At 35.8% G+C, this 14,918-nt stretch overlaps 1 protein-coding gene across 2 annotated transcripts in view; it reads right to left on the reverse strand.

Annotated features, from left to right (window-relative positions):
- Positions 1-14,918, reverse strand: part of DZIP1L (DAZ interacting zinc finger protein 1 like) — a 56,189-nt gene that overhangs the window by 29,554 nt on the left and 11,717 nt on the right. For both annotated transcript variants that reach the window (XM_007493924.3, XM_007493926.3), the window contains 7 exons: positions 14,303-14,860; positions 11,125-11,209; positions 8,206-8,327; positions 7,429-7,590; positions 6,591-6,719; positions 2,469-2,531; positions 901-1,041 (listed from right to left, as the gene is read on the reverse strand). In XM_007493924.3, coding sequence (XP_007493986.2) covers positions 901-1,041; positions 2,469-2,531; positions 6,591-6,719; positions 7,429-7,590; positions 8,206-8,327; positions 11,125-11,209; positions 14,303-14,860 — 1,260 coding nt within the window. The remainder of the gene's footprint in view (positions 1-900; positions 1,042-2,468; positions 2,532-6,590; positions 6,720-7,428; positions 7,591-8,205; positions 8,328-11,124; positions 11,210-14,302; positions 14,861-14,918) is intronic.

The following is a 14,918-nucleotide window of genomic DNA, read 5'->3' on the forward strand; positions in this document are numbered from 1 at the left end:
AGCAAGTAGTTGAGGTCTTTGCTATTCAAGGGACTAGCCATACTACTGAAATCAACAGTCAGCAAAGTATTAAATTCTCAAATACATGGGTGGTTCTCTAAAGGTACCATTTCAGGCATAAATAATGACAAACTAGGGAAAGATGCATTTTATGCAAAATAAGGAAGAAGCAACTATATTTGCTTAATTAATGAACCACCTGCTGCTGGTTGAATCTAATTTTTAAAAGTCTCAATGATTAATACATTAATAGATTGTGTTTATGTTGGCATACCTTTGATTGGTCCTCATTAGAATATGATGGCATGTAAAAGAGCAACTATCTATAACCACCCTAAGGAACAAAGGAATAGACATGAGCAGAGTGTTTTTGTTTTTGCTTTTGTGCCTTTCTTAGACATTGCTAATAGTTTCTACTGAAGATAAAAATTATCACTAGAATAAAGGAAGATTAAAATCTCTCCATGTATTATTTTTCTACCTCCAATCCTATTTTATTTTCCTCTTCAGGAGAAAATTTGCAAATAAGATGGGAACCAATGATTAAAGAAGAAAATAATCTGACCTAAGTTACGAAGTCCAATGTAAATAAAAGACTGGCTTTAAAGAGATAAAAGTACTTCTCTACCTTCATTGCAAAGGTGGGATGGACGACTATGGTTATATAACATGGCACATACTGTTAAATTCATCTGACATATTGATAAATTTTGCTGAACTTTTTTTTCCTCTTTCATTTTTATTCTTTGTTGCAAAGGATAACTTGCTGCAAGGAGATTAAGGGGATGTATTTGAAAATGAAGGTGATGTAATAACAAATATACCAATTAGAATATTTTTTAAGACTGGCATTGAATATCCTGAATGAAAATGGCCTAGAGAAGAAAAAAATGAACATACCATTTCTTCCTGGGACTTAATGATATTGGCCTGCTCTTGGCACTTGGCACTGAGTGAATCCATTTGGCGCTGAAAATGGTCTGCAGCTTTGCGTTGATCCTGAGATAGGGAAACTCGGAGCCTCTCATTCTCATCCTTCAACTGTTGAGAAGAATGACATCTGTTAAATTTCTGGTCTGGCCTCTGGGAAAGCACATTCCATATTAAAATGGTGTCCTAAGAAATTTCAGCCTAGCAGAGACTAAGATAATCTCTTGTTGGAGACCAGATTTCAGAAAAGTCTATACAATTCATTAAAATATTCATGGGTTCTCTGAGGTGAAATAAGAACTTGGGTCCTATTTTATAAAATGACATATCAAATAGAAGTTTGCCATTGTGGTAATAACTACAATTAAGTCATAGATATTTTTTAAGTTATCAAATATATTACTGTTACTTTCTGCTCTGACAAGGTGAAATAAATTGTTTGCTAAAACACAAGCAACAGCTTTCCTTACATAAATATAATGAATGATTTGCAGAGATACATGAAATAACTAAGTTTAAGCTTCCCTTCATCCTACTCAATACAATCTACACAGAGTATAACGGAGCAAGACATTATAAAAGTCCATGTTCTCATAAGCTTAGAGAAAATAGCCTATGGTTAACATGGTCAAATGAAAGCAAAATATATTTTCATTTTCTCTATAGAGACAAATAAGAGAAACAGTATGGTCAGCATCACTACCAGCCTCCCCTTGGGGAAGTAAAACAGAAATAACAAGAGATAAACTTTTAAAATAACTACGAGGTTTAAGGCTTTGTTAACTCATATAATCATATAATCCTCAGAGTCTTCATTTGTCTATATTAGGTATAAGGAAAGTACAATTTCTGAGACAAATCTGGCACACAGTCTGTTTTTGTACAGATTATGAAAAGCTAAAGGGTAGTAGTTTGGCATCGTCTGATCTATATAAATGTGTTAAAATGGGTTTTTAAAAGACAATAACCCAGGATAACAAGAAATTTCTGTGGGTATCAATAAATCCCATAAAAATACCACTAATAGTGGTCTGTCCTCATCTGTAGTATTTGCCATCTTGGCTCCCAGTTTTGATAAGGAAATATTAACAACTTTCTTCTCCCGTAAAAGTTGTATCCCCTGGTGAGCTTCTGGGGCTGGCAGAATTAGAAGATCCATTGATAGTTTGATAAAAACAGCAACTGAGAAATAGAAAAAGTTGTTTGTTCAGAGTAAAAGATGGCATTACCACAATTCATGCTACTCTGACTGTTCTTACCACGCTTAATGAGGCTTTCTTTGACCAAGAGAAATGTGAACTTATGCTACAACCTTTCTGTATGATTGGTGTTCCTGAGGTTCACAATGCCTGTAGCCATGAGGAATTTTTCATTTTGAATTTCCTTTTCCACATCCAATCCTCAACCCCTTTTGTTAGTAGAGTATCACCTACCTGAGATGGGGCAGAGGTAGGGTTTTGAGAGTAAACAAATGGAGATAAATCAGAAAGCCTGTGCTATAGTCACAAACCTTGGACCACTTTCATTACAGTCTTTACCCTTTTCTTTTCTGCCAGATGTTCTTCCTGCAGATCCTTAAGCTTTCTTTTCCATGTTAATTTCTGGAAATTTAAAAGTATATGAAGAATGATTATTGATCACTGAGGAGAGGTTCTTAACCTGGACTACATGAACTTAGTGTATTGTTTTTATAACCATATTTCAATACAATCAGATCCCTATGTAATCTTATGTATAACCATTTATGAATTTTAAAACAGCATTCTGGGGTTCAGGTAGGTCACAAAGTAGGGAGAAGACCAGGCCTACAGTCCAGAGAACCTGAGTACAAAGCTGGCCTCAGATACTTCCTAGCTGTGTGACTCTGGGCAAGTCACTTAACCCCCTTTGTCTAGCTCATGCCCTTCCTTCTGCCTTAGAGTTATTACTAAGACAGAAAGTAAAGGATTTCTTTTTTAAGTATTCTAAAAAGGGGAGAATGCATCATTTTTGCCACACTGCCAAAAAGGAAACACATATAAAATATTAAAAACTTCTCTTTCAAAAGGTTGATGATTGAAAGAAATTCCCCAAATTTTGTCTGCTTTCCTAAATTTTTTCCACATCAGATCATCCCAACATACTGATTTTTAACTGACTCAGAATGTCAGAACTTCTTCTTTTGTCCTTTTTATATAGAATTTGATCATATAAAATCACAATTTACCTATGACAGCTAAAACAGGCATAAACAAAATAGTCATATGGAATAACACCAGGCTAACCAGGCTAAAGAAACTAAATTATTTTAGGTAAAATATAAGCAAGAAAAAAAAGCATCCCTATTTAGGTAACTTTTAATCAAGAACTCCCTTGGACTCTAGCTTTACTGATTCACTTTAAATGGCCCTATCCCATGAACAAGAATTTCTCAGATCAAGAAATTTAAAACCATACCCATGTGAAAAATGCTCCAACTCACTGTTGTTGTTGTTGTTTTTATTTTTAAAACCCTTACCTTCCATCTTGGAGTCAATACTGTGTATTGGCTCCAAGGCAGAAGAGTGGTAAGGGCTAGGGAATGGGGGTCAAGTGACTTGCCCAGGGTCACACAGCTAGGAAGTGTCTGAGGCCAGATTAGAACCTAGGACCTCCCGCCTCTAGGCCTGGCTCTCACTCCACTGAGCCACCTAGCTGCCCCCTCACTGTTTTTTTTTTTTAAATCCTTACCTACTGGAATTGTTCATTGGCTACAGGAGGGAAGTAGGAGGACAGGAGGGGAAAAAAACATGATTCATGTAATTATGGGAAAATATTTAAAATTAATTAATTAATTAATTTAACTTTTAAAATCCTTACCTTTTCTCTTAGAAGCAATTCTAAGACAGAAGGGTGGCATGAGCTAGGCAATCAAGGTTAAGTGGTTTACCCCAGGGTCACGCAGATAGGAAGTGTCTGAGGCCAGGTTTGAACCCAGCTCCTCCCAATTTCAGGGTTAGAGCTCTATCCATTGTGCTACTTAGCTGCCTCTCTATATCATTTTTTTTAGAGGAACACAAATTAAAACAAGTCTGAGATACCACCTCACACCTATCAAATTGGCTAACATGGCTAAAAAAGGAAAATGATAAATGCTGGAGATATGGGAAAAGTGGGTCACCAATTCACTGTTGGCAGAGTGTGAACTAATCCATCCATTCTGGGGAGCAACCTGAAACCAAACCCCAAAACGATATAACTAAGCATACCCTTTGATCCAGCAATACCACTACTAGGTCAATATTGAAAAGACATCAGTGAAAAAGGAAAAGGACATATATGTACAAAAATACTTATAACAGTTCTTTTTGTAATGGCAAAAAGAAATGGAAACTTGGGCAATGGCTAAGCCTGTTGTAGCATATGGTTGTTAATGAAATTCTATGGTGCCATAAGAAATAATGAACAGAGGGATTAAAAAACAAAACAAAACAAAAACCTGGAAAAACACATATGAACTGATGCAAAATGAAGTAAGCAGAACCAGAAGAACATTGTATACAGTAACAGAGATATTGTACAATGATCAGCTGGGAAGGACTAAACAATTATCAGCAAAACAAGGCTTCAAAATAACCCCAAGTGATACATAATGAAAAATACTATCTGCAGTCCTAGAAGGAGATGTCAGAGTCTGAATGTGAATTGAAGCATACTATTTTTCACTTTATTTCCTTCATGAGTTTCTTCTTGTATATAAGATGTCACAACATGAGGAATATGGCAATATATATTGCATGATAGCCCTGCTGTAACCTTTATCAAATTTTTTTATCATCTCAGGAAGGGAGAAGGGAAGCAGAGAGAAAACCTGGATCACAAAATGTCAGAAAAAAAAGTTTAAAATTATTTCTATATGTAATTGAAAAAAAAGATAAAAAATAAAATAAAATTTTAAATAAATTTTAAAACTACCCAATCCCATCAGAGTCATTCCTCTGGCAATGGTAGGTATAAGAATAAATGGGAATCTGTAAACAGACTGATATAAGTTGTTATGGACAGGTGGATACTTCTGATCAATCTATATAGCTTTCAATCTGTACTATATTCATGTACATAGCAGGAAGAATAATTAAGAAGTTCTTGAATTATAGTCCTGTTGATGCCTCTATTCTCAATAATAAAATACTGAATTATCTGAGTATCAGTTTAAAATCAACCCTACCCTGGACAAGTCACTTTACCCCATTTGCCTCAGTTTCCTCATCTGTAAAAGGAACTGAAGAAGGAAATGGCAAACCACAGCAGTATCTTTATCAAGGAAACTCCAAATGGGGCCACAAAGACTCAGACACTACTGATGTGACTGAACAACAATGTATTGATTAGAGGTGTCAGAATGTATATGAGCTAACCGGCTAGGAAATATAAGACTTCCAAAATTAATATATAACTGTAGAAATGAAAACATAATTTCATTTACTAAAAGTCAATAAAGATAGGGACAGTTAGTGAACATGATTTCATAAAGAACAAATCATGCCACATAAAGCTCACTTTTCACTAAAGGGAGGGAGGAAGCACAATAGGTATAGCTTCCTAGATTTTAAAAAATTATTTATACAGTCTCTCATGTTATTCTTTTGAATAAGGTAGAGAAGTATAAATTAATAACAGTACATTTAGGGTGATTTCTAACTAAATGAATGGCTAGATGGTTTGGCTCTTTATTAATGGCTCACTGTCCATTTGAAATGAGCTCACTAGTGATATATCCTTAAAATCTTTGCTTGATCTTGGCTTATTTAATATTTTTTAACAAAGTCTTGGATAAAGACATCGTTTTATGGTCCTGAAATATTCAGAAGGCACAAAATTGAGAGGCTTATTTAACGTACTGGATTATGAATTTAGGATCCAAAAAGCACAAAGTAGTCTAGAACCTTTGGCTAAAACTAACAGTTCTTTCAGAGTAGGGGAATCATGTTATAAATAACTTGGAAAGTAATCATGTAGAAAAGGAGTTAGGCTTCTTCTACTTGGTCCCAAAATGCAGAAACAGGAGTAATGGGTAGATTTTCCAAAGAGACAAATTTAGGCATGATATAAGAAGACTTTTTTTATAATTATAGATATCAAAAAATGGAAAGAGTGGATTTAACTTTATTAGAAGTTTTCAAGCAAAGGCTGGGTAACCATGTGGCAGAGATATTCTTGTGGAAGAATTCTTGTTCATAAAAAGATTAGAACAAATAGTTTCTGAGGTCCCTTCCAACTCTGAAATTAAGTGATGCTATGGTGAAAATCCCTTATTAAAAAATTCACTTGGGGAATCAAAGTAGGAATATTATAATATATAATATAATAATATTACATGAACTCACTAAATATTTTTATTGCTATGGATAAGGAATCTTTTTGTAAACCCAGAGTTTATCCTAAAGACTTCCAAATCTAGGTTACTTCTTCCATTTTCTTAAATTTTATGGGTTGGCTGGTAAACTTTAAAAGTCAATAAATCAATAAACATTAAGTGCTTTTTAAGGGCCACACATTATGCTAAGCACTAGAGATACAAATGCAAGGAAGTATATTATTATAAGGTTGCTTCTTTCATTCAACATATAGAATATAACTTTAGGGGTAGAAAGAATGGCTCTAAACTGGAAATGGAGACAAAAGGTATGAGGAAAACTCACCTGATGTTCAAGCTTCTCCTTCATGTCTTGTACCTCCTTTGCTTGTTTTTGTCGGTCTTCAGAATCATCATCCTTCAGTGTTCCAAGAAAGGATTCCACTACAGTGTGGGTTTGCAAAGCTTGGAGTTTCTGAAGAGATTGACACATATTTAAAACTAAAATTTCATAGCAATAGTCGCTTTCACATCTTGTGCTGTGTAAAGGATCCTTTAATTTGACCTTTCAGAAGATCTTCAAGCCTGAAAATATTTTATCAACCTACAAAATTTTTATGTGTCACTCTTCTATACCTAATAGCTTAGAGAGGTGATGGCAATCCTTTTAGAGACCAAGTGCCCAAACTGCAACCCTCAAACTGAATGTGAGCCCCTGCCTTATCCCAGAAAAGGGAGAAAGGAAGCACTGCTGGGCAGAAGGTCTGGTGAAATAAGAAATGTCCTCAGCCACAGGCAGGGAGTGGGAGAGGAGCAGCCCTCTCTGGGATTCATGCCATAAGTGTGGCAACACAGCCTTAGAGCAACAAACTGCTAAAGGGATATATGAAGACAAAAAGGAAAATCAAATCCTCTGCTTTCACAGGGCTGGCCTTCTAATGGCAAATGTAACATGTAGGCAAGTAATTGAATCCCTTACAATTTATAGAATGACTATTCTAAAAATATTTTTATAATATGAATGAATTTAAATACCCAATATTACCCCATACCTTATTCACTTGAAGAGTAGACCCTGCCAATCTTCAAATGGCAGATTACATTTATTTTAGATATAATATTGGGGTGAGAAGAGGTTAAATATGTAGCCAAATGAAAAAGTGTAAAATTTTTATGAAACTTACTTCTTCTAGGATAGAATTCTGGCTGGTAACACTCTTAAATTCATTTAGAAGCAATTGCTTTAAATTGTCTATTTCCTGGTAAAGCTTCTTCCTTTCCTCCTCTTTCCATTTCTCTAATTCCTTCTTTGCCTCTATTTCCCTTAGGTGAATATTCTCTGCTTCCTGAAAAGAGAAGTAAAAATCATATGAAAGTATTTTTCAATTCAACTTTTAGAAATAACATTGATCACCAATTGTGTACCCAATGAGCCATCTGATAGTTTTGGGGATACTCAAACCAGCTCTCCATCATACAACCTTATATGCTCCTTAAAAGCTCACAAAACCACCAATCATTTTTTAAATCAATAATTCATATAGTTTCTTCTTCAGTAAAATGGGAATTGGAATATCTGTAGGTTTGCAGATTATAATGTCTGTAGTACTAGAACACTTATGGGAGTTTTAATGATCAAATCAGAGTGTTTTTACAACACTTTGCAAACTTTAAAGCGCTATATAAAAATCATTTATCATTATGCTACCCTAAGTGGTCTTACAATCTAATAAGAGGATGTAATGCATATACAAATGATTATCGCACCAAATAGAAATGATATGTACACACACACACACACACACACACACACACACAGAGAGTTTTAGTCCTTGAACTAGCAAGATCACCCAGAATTGTTTTAATTTGTTGTGTAGCTATAATCTACATTCTCAGAGAATTCTGTAGAGTTCTCTCTCATCCTCTTAACCTTCTCTATTCCACTCCTTCTGAGTTCCCACCTGCATCTGTCGTTGCCTCTCAGCCTCCCTCTCAGCCTCCAGTTGAGCCTGGGTCCCCTTCAGCTTTGCCTTCAGTTCTTCTATTCCATCCTCCATCTGTTGCATTTGTTGCTTCTGTCTTTCTGTTTGACCAACCAAACAAAGGTATTCCAAGCTTAATAAATGTTTAAGGAATGTCAAGGAATACATGTACATATTTTTTATATATTTTTATGGGACTAAATAGATTTGTGAGCCTCCTCTTTGTTGCTTAATAGGATTGAATTTGCAAGATATACCTTCTAGACATGCATCCTTAACCCTTTTGGTTAGATAAGATGCCAATGATCATTTGGTAAGGCTGATGGTCCCCCTCTCAAAATCATATTTTCAAGTGCATTAAATGAAATACATGTGATTACCAAAGAAATCAATTCATTCAAATTAAAAAATAATAATAAAACTGGTTCACGGATCCCAAGATAAGAATCCTTGCTGTAAAGGCTGGTCAAATCCTCCAAGTATCTATGCCTACGGTTCATTTTTCTATCAACAACAACCCACATTTAAATAGACAGGATCATTTTGAAACATAGTTCACCAGGAATTTCTCCTCTAAAATCCTGCCCCAGTGTCCTTTCCTGGTAAGGAGGTGACCAGGTTCAGAAGCCATGCAAAAGCTCTGGCACATTCTACTGATGTAGAAAAGCTAGAGTCCAGTCCAGCTATATGTTATTATTCAGAATATTAGCCAAGCTAGATCTAAGAAGGCTCATCATCAGATGGTTTGCTACCAGGTTCTGAATTTTTTCAGGTACAACTCATGAAGACCAACTTACTAAAGCAAAACGAGGGTTGCAATCTGTCTTGGTGAAAGATTTAACCACACCAATAAATTAGACTCAGTATCACACAGTAGAACAGATTCTGGCTCTGGAGTTGGAGGACAACCGATTCAAATCATGCCTCTGCTATTTATTACCTATATGACCTTAGACAAGTCATTTAACCTCTGTTGGCTTTAATATCCTCCTCTGAAAAATGAAAAGGCTAGACTAGATGGCCTCTAAAGTGTCTTCCTGCTCTAAATATATAATTATATTATGAAATATTAGATTCTTAAAATATTGAGGCTCATTATGGTTTTCTGATAGTATAAAAATGTCATTATCGGTACAAAATAGTTTTAATTTAAATCCTGCATATTAATTTACTATGAGGCTATTTTTGGTCCCAATCTCTATTTCTACAATATTCTGCATTCTCAATATAGCGTTCCATTTGACACTTTTTATGCTGCCAAAATAATATCTTAGGGAAAGGATCTTCTAATTAGCACAGAATAAAAGAAGCATCTTAAATTTGTAAGAGCTCAAAATCTCCACGAACAGTTCATTCTCACAGTGTTTATCAAAGGTCATTATAGAAAGAGAAAATTTAGGGGTTGGGATTGTCTTTCTATTTATCTCCAGAACTTAGCACAGTCCCAGACACAGTGAGAAACAATAAATGCTTTTGACTGACCAATTATTGTCATTTTAAACCTCAGAAAGTACCTTAAGTACCTCTCAAGCAAAATGTAATATTTTCTATTTTAACTTGCTTTCTGAGACCTCTCCTTCATGCTAATCTCATAGAATTATTCTGAGGAAGGGGAAGATCTTGAATGAAAGCCCCACGGAAATAAATAAGGATTCTTCTTCCTTATCAATCAGTCAGCAACCCTTTATTAAGCACAAACTACCTGTTAGACACTGGGGATACAAATAGAGAAGTAAACCAATCCTTACCTTCAAAGAACTGGTATTCTACTGGAGAAAGGCAACATTTTCACAGATAAGTAAAGAGAGTATTATACAAAACGAATCTTTGTAAGGTCGGTGCTTTGTTAGCACTAAATATATTTATGCTCATTTGTATCCTGAGCACTGGACTTAGAATCAGGGCTCTGGAGGGCAAATCCTGATATGCAACAGTTCACCTTTATATAATTTATTTTCTCCCCACAATACTGATATGGAGGACAAGTATGATTCCATTTTATAGATGAGTAACTGAGGTTGAGATCTGTCAAAGATTATATAGCTTGTAAACAGTAGAACTGGGACTTGAATTCAGATTCTTTAACTCTAAATTTAGTGTTCTTTACACTATACCATATGGTATCCTCTGCCCAGGGAAGATTATTTAATTTCTCTGAGCCTCAGTTTCCTCATCTATAAAATAAGGAATTATAATATGCTACCTAGCTCACAAGAATGTTGAAGAAAGCACCATATGGTATAGTGTAAAATTAAAAATTCTAAAATTAGTTTATATAGCTCTTTAAAGTGCTATATAAACTAATTTTAGAATTTTTAATTATTTATTATTGTTTTTATTTAGTATTTTATTTATTTTTATTCATTATTTATTTTATTATATTATTTATTGATTGATTTTAAGTATGATATTTTATTTATTATTAGATATTATGTATGTATTACATATTTTTAATTATCTTACTATATGTATATTACAAAGCTTTGATTATAAACTCCTTGAAGAAAGTATTATTCCCTCTTCCTATACATTAAGGTCTAAGTTTTGAAAGGGTCAGTAAACCAGGACAATCCAGAAGGACTTAGGAGAAAGAACGCTAACTACATCCAGAGAAAGAACTGTGGGAGTAGAAACCCAGAAGAAAACAACATATGATCCATCACGTGGTTCAGTGAGGATATGATTGAGGTTTGGGCTTTAAAAGATCTCTCTACTGCAAATATGAATAACACAGAAATAAGTTTTGAACAATGATACATGTATAAGCCAGTGGAATTGCTTGTCAGCTTCAGGAGGTAGGGGGGAAGATATAGGGGGTGGTCACGAATCATGTAACCATGGAAAAATATTCTAAATTAAAAAAAAAAACATTTTAAAGGGTCAATAAATGCTGCTTACCAGATTGTTTAACTTCAGCATGTCTTCGCTGGATATGGCCTTGAAGATAAGAGTTGTTCATGAAAGCCTTGTCACATAAATGGCACTAACATATAAAAAATAATAAGAAATGGATCAGATGATAAAATAATGCTATCTGCACAGCACTTTATATTCACAATATATTTTATATATGAATATAGATTCATATATTTAAGTTCGTATATCTACACTGTAAGATAAGTTTAGACTTATTATCCATATTTTACAGATGAGAAAACTGAGTCAACAGATATTTTTTTCTTAAAAGTCAGAGTTATGGCCACACTTCTCCTGTGTTCACTCTCAAAGATATTTCTATTCTTATTTGCTTCCACCAAAAAAAATTCCTTTTTTACTCCCAATACTGATAAAAGATATAAAGAATCTAAAGCATGGACTTTGAAACAATTTAGGAATTTCTGGAAGGTACAGCAACTGCCTTGAGCATCAGATCTTCCCGGTGCCTGGTCCAACCAAGTATGTCTCCTGATCTAGTAGTTACTCCTAGGTGTTCCAGCTTTCTTCTCAACCTACAGGAAATGCTACTTTTCCAAAATAGTTCCTGAAACATGAGGAGAGGAGTGTGGTGGCAGGTTGGTACAAGTCAGGTTTGGTATGTGAAAGAGCAGGAAAGATAAGATTAGGGTTTTTTTTTTAATAACTTCCTTAGTACTAGAATATGGCACCTCCATATTGGAACAGAATTCTAAAGCAATGTAGCTGCCTTCTCACTTTACCTCAGTCTTGCTTCTTCCATACTTCCATTTTACAGCTGAGAAACAGAATATAGGTCAGCTAGTGAATAGAGTGCCAGGCCTGGAGTCGGTAGGACCTGGGTTCAACTTTGATCTCAGATACTTCCTACCTGTGTGACCCTGGTCAAGTCACTTAACCAGTTTACCTAACCCTTGCACTTCTATCTTAGAGTTGCAAGGAAGGAAGGAAGGAAAGAAGGAAAGAAGGAAGGAAGGAAGGAAGGAAGGAAGGAAGGAAGGAAGGAAGGAAGGAAGGAAGGAAGGAAGGAAGGAAGGAAGGAAGGAAGGAAGGAAGGAAGGAAGGAAGGAAGGAAGGAAGGAAGGAAGGAAGGAAGGAAGGAAGGAAGGAAGGAAGGAAGGAAGGAAGGAAGGAAGGAAGGAAGGAAAAGAGACTGGGACTTTTCACAGCTTGTAAGCAGTTGAATTGGGATCAGATTAAATGAACAATGCAACAAATGTAAATGATGCTATTTACTAATCCTCACCTTAACTTTTCTCATATTCTTAAGGAAGAGACCCCCTCCTCCCCCTTGTGATCCTTTGCTACTCCAAATCATTCACCTCTATTCTTTAACCCTTTTCATGCCTTAAACACAAAATAGGTTTAGAAACTTGGCCTCTTTCTTGTGAAGAGTTTCTGACCCCTAATCTAGCATTTCCTTGAAGAATCCTTTGAGAATACACATACCACACACTCCAATTATTCATTTGCTGTATGAATTGTCTTCTATTTCCCAGTGATTTGATGTGTCAACTAGATTTTTCCTCTCATATAGACCTGGCTTTAACCCCTACATTATACCTTGCTCTCTTCCAACAATCTAAATTGGTTCAAAATCTAGAAAGATTCTTGGTGCATGAAAAGAGGTTGTTCCTAGGTTGTCCTGGACTAAAATGACATTGCCATCCCCAGTTTTCAAGTAGTCAAAGGATATGAATAATGAAGAAATTAAAGCTATCCATAACCATATGAAAAAAAAAAGTTCTAAATTCCTCCTGATTAGAGAAATGCACATTAAAACAACTCTGAGGTACCAACTCACACCTATCAGTCTGGCCAATATGACAGTAAAGGAAAATGATATATGTTGGAGGAAATGTGACATAATTGGGACACATGCATTGCTGGCAGAGTTGGGAACTGATTCAAGCATTCTAAAAGGCAATTTGGAATTGTGCCTGAAAGACTATAAAACTGTGCATACCCTATGATCCCGTAATACTACTACTAAATCTGTATCCCTTGAAAGGTTAAAAAAAATGTGGAGGGAGGACCTACTTGTACAAAAATATTTGTAGCCACTCTTTTTGTGGTGGCAAAGAATTGGAAATTGAAGGAATGTCTATCAATTGGGGAGTAGCTAAACAAATTGTGGTATATGGTAGTGATAGAATATCACTGTGTTATAAGTAATATGAACAGGATGATTTTGGAAAGAGCTGAAAAAAAACCTTCATGAACTGCTGCAAATGAAACAGGCAGAACTGGTAAAACATACTACGTAGTAAGAGCAATATTGTGGAATTATCAACTGTGATAGACTTAGTTAATGACAACTTAGGGCAAAGAATACTATCCATATCCAAAGAACTATTGGGGCCAGAATGCAGATGAAAACATATGATTTTTCAATTGATTATTTGTGTTTATTTTGGGGGATTGGAGTTTACAAAAATGAACAATATGGAAATATAATTTGCATGATGATACATGTCAAACCATGTATTATCAAACCATGTAACCAAGATCAAATCACCTGCCAACACCAGGAGGGGGAAGGAAAGGGAGGGAGGGAGATAAAGAGGGAGATATAACTTGGGAAAACTTGTATGGAAATTTGTTACATGTCATTGGTTTAAAAAATAATTAATTAAAATAAATCTCTAGAGAGCTCTAAAATTTTTCATTGTCATTGATCTGCTGTACAATGACATTGCCAACATGCTGGCCATACTTAACTCAACTGGTTCTTAGGCAGTAGCCATGGTAGACACTCTTCCATCTTGGTAGAAACTACCGGAATTTACATTTTCTGCTAGCACATCCTTTAGGAACTCAACATGATGGGGGCAATAGTGGGAGTATTAGCTGGTTCTGGAATCAGAGAACTTGGTTCAATTCCACCTTTGGTATTTACCAACTCTATGATTTTGGGCAAGTCACTTAACCTTCCCAGGCCTCAGTTTCCTCATATGTAAAATGAAGGGTTTGGACTAGATTGCCTTGAGGTCCCTTCTTGCTCAAGATCTGTGATCCTGTGATGCTAAGATCATCTCTAACTCCAAAGCATTCAAGTAGAACAGCTAGAAAATAAAATAAAAACCCTTTTCTCCAGCTTTATTGGCAAAGACTTTAGAAATGCACAATTCTGCTTTTATACATCCAGTTTCTGACTCCTCACCTTGTGATAGTTGTTGGCCCCAGCCTGGATCAGTAGCTGCTGCATACTGAGCATCTTCTTCCTCCTCCGGCTCTCCTCCTTTACCCCCTTCAGTTCCTCTGCCTGCTTGTCCAGTTTCTGTTTGGTCTGTTCCTGCTGTTCCAAAGTAGACTGGAGTTTCTCCTCTAAAGAAATTATATTGGCACTCAAGTAGTCTTGGGAATGCAACAAATACTCAATGATGAGCTGGGCCATCTTGAGAACTTTGAGGAGCACCGGATCCACAGGCTGCTGACAATAGGCACATCTCTCAGAGTCCAGATTGCAGTAAGTTACGCCAGTGATATGGTCCTGTAAAGTGGTCACATCCAGCTCCTGAGCTACCCGATCCACATCAATAGCACTTAAACGCCTCCAATCCACACTCTCCCTCCTTGGTTGGAATTTGAAAGCTGAGGTCCCATAAGTCCCTGGAAACATTCTTCTAAAGCCTCCTTCGTTAGCAAGATATTCCACAGATGCTGATAGGCCTGGCATAAGGAACTGGTGATTTCTTATCAAGGGTGACAGATAGAAGAGCTGGGAGACAGTTAAGTTCATAAAGTAAAATGGACTTGCAAAGTATACTTTGTAAGAG

Source organism: Monodelphis domestica, chromosome 4 (assembly GCF_027887165.1).
Source record: "Monodelphis domestica isolate mMonDom1 chromosome 4, mMonDom1.pri, whole genome shotgun sequence".
In the NCBI taxonomy this organism is placed as follows: Eukaryota; Metazoa; Chordata; class Mammalia; order Didelphimorphia; family Didelphidae; genus Monodelphis; species Monodelphis domestica.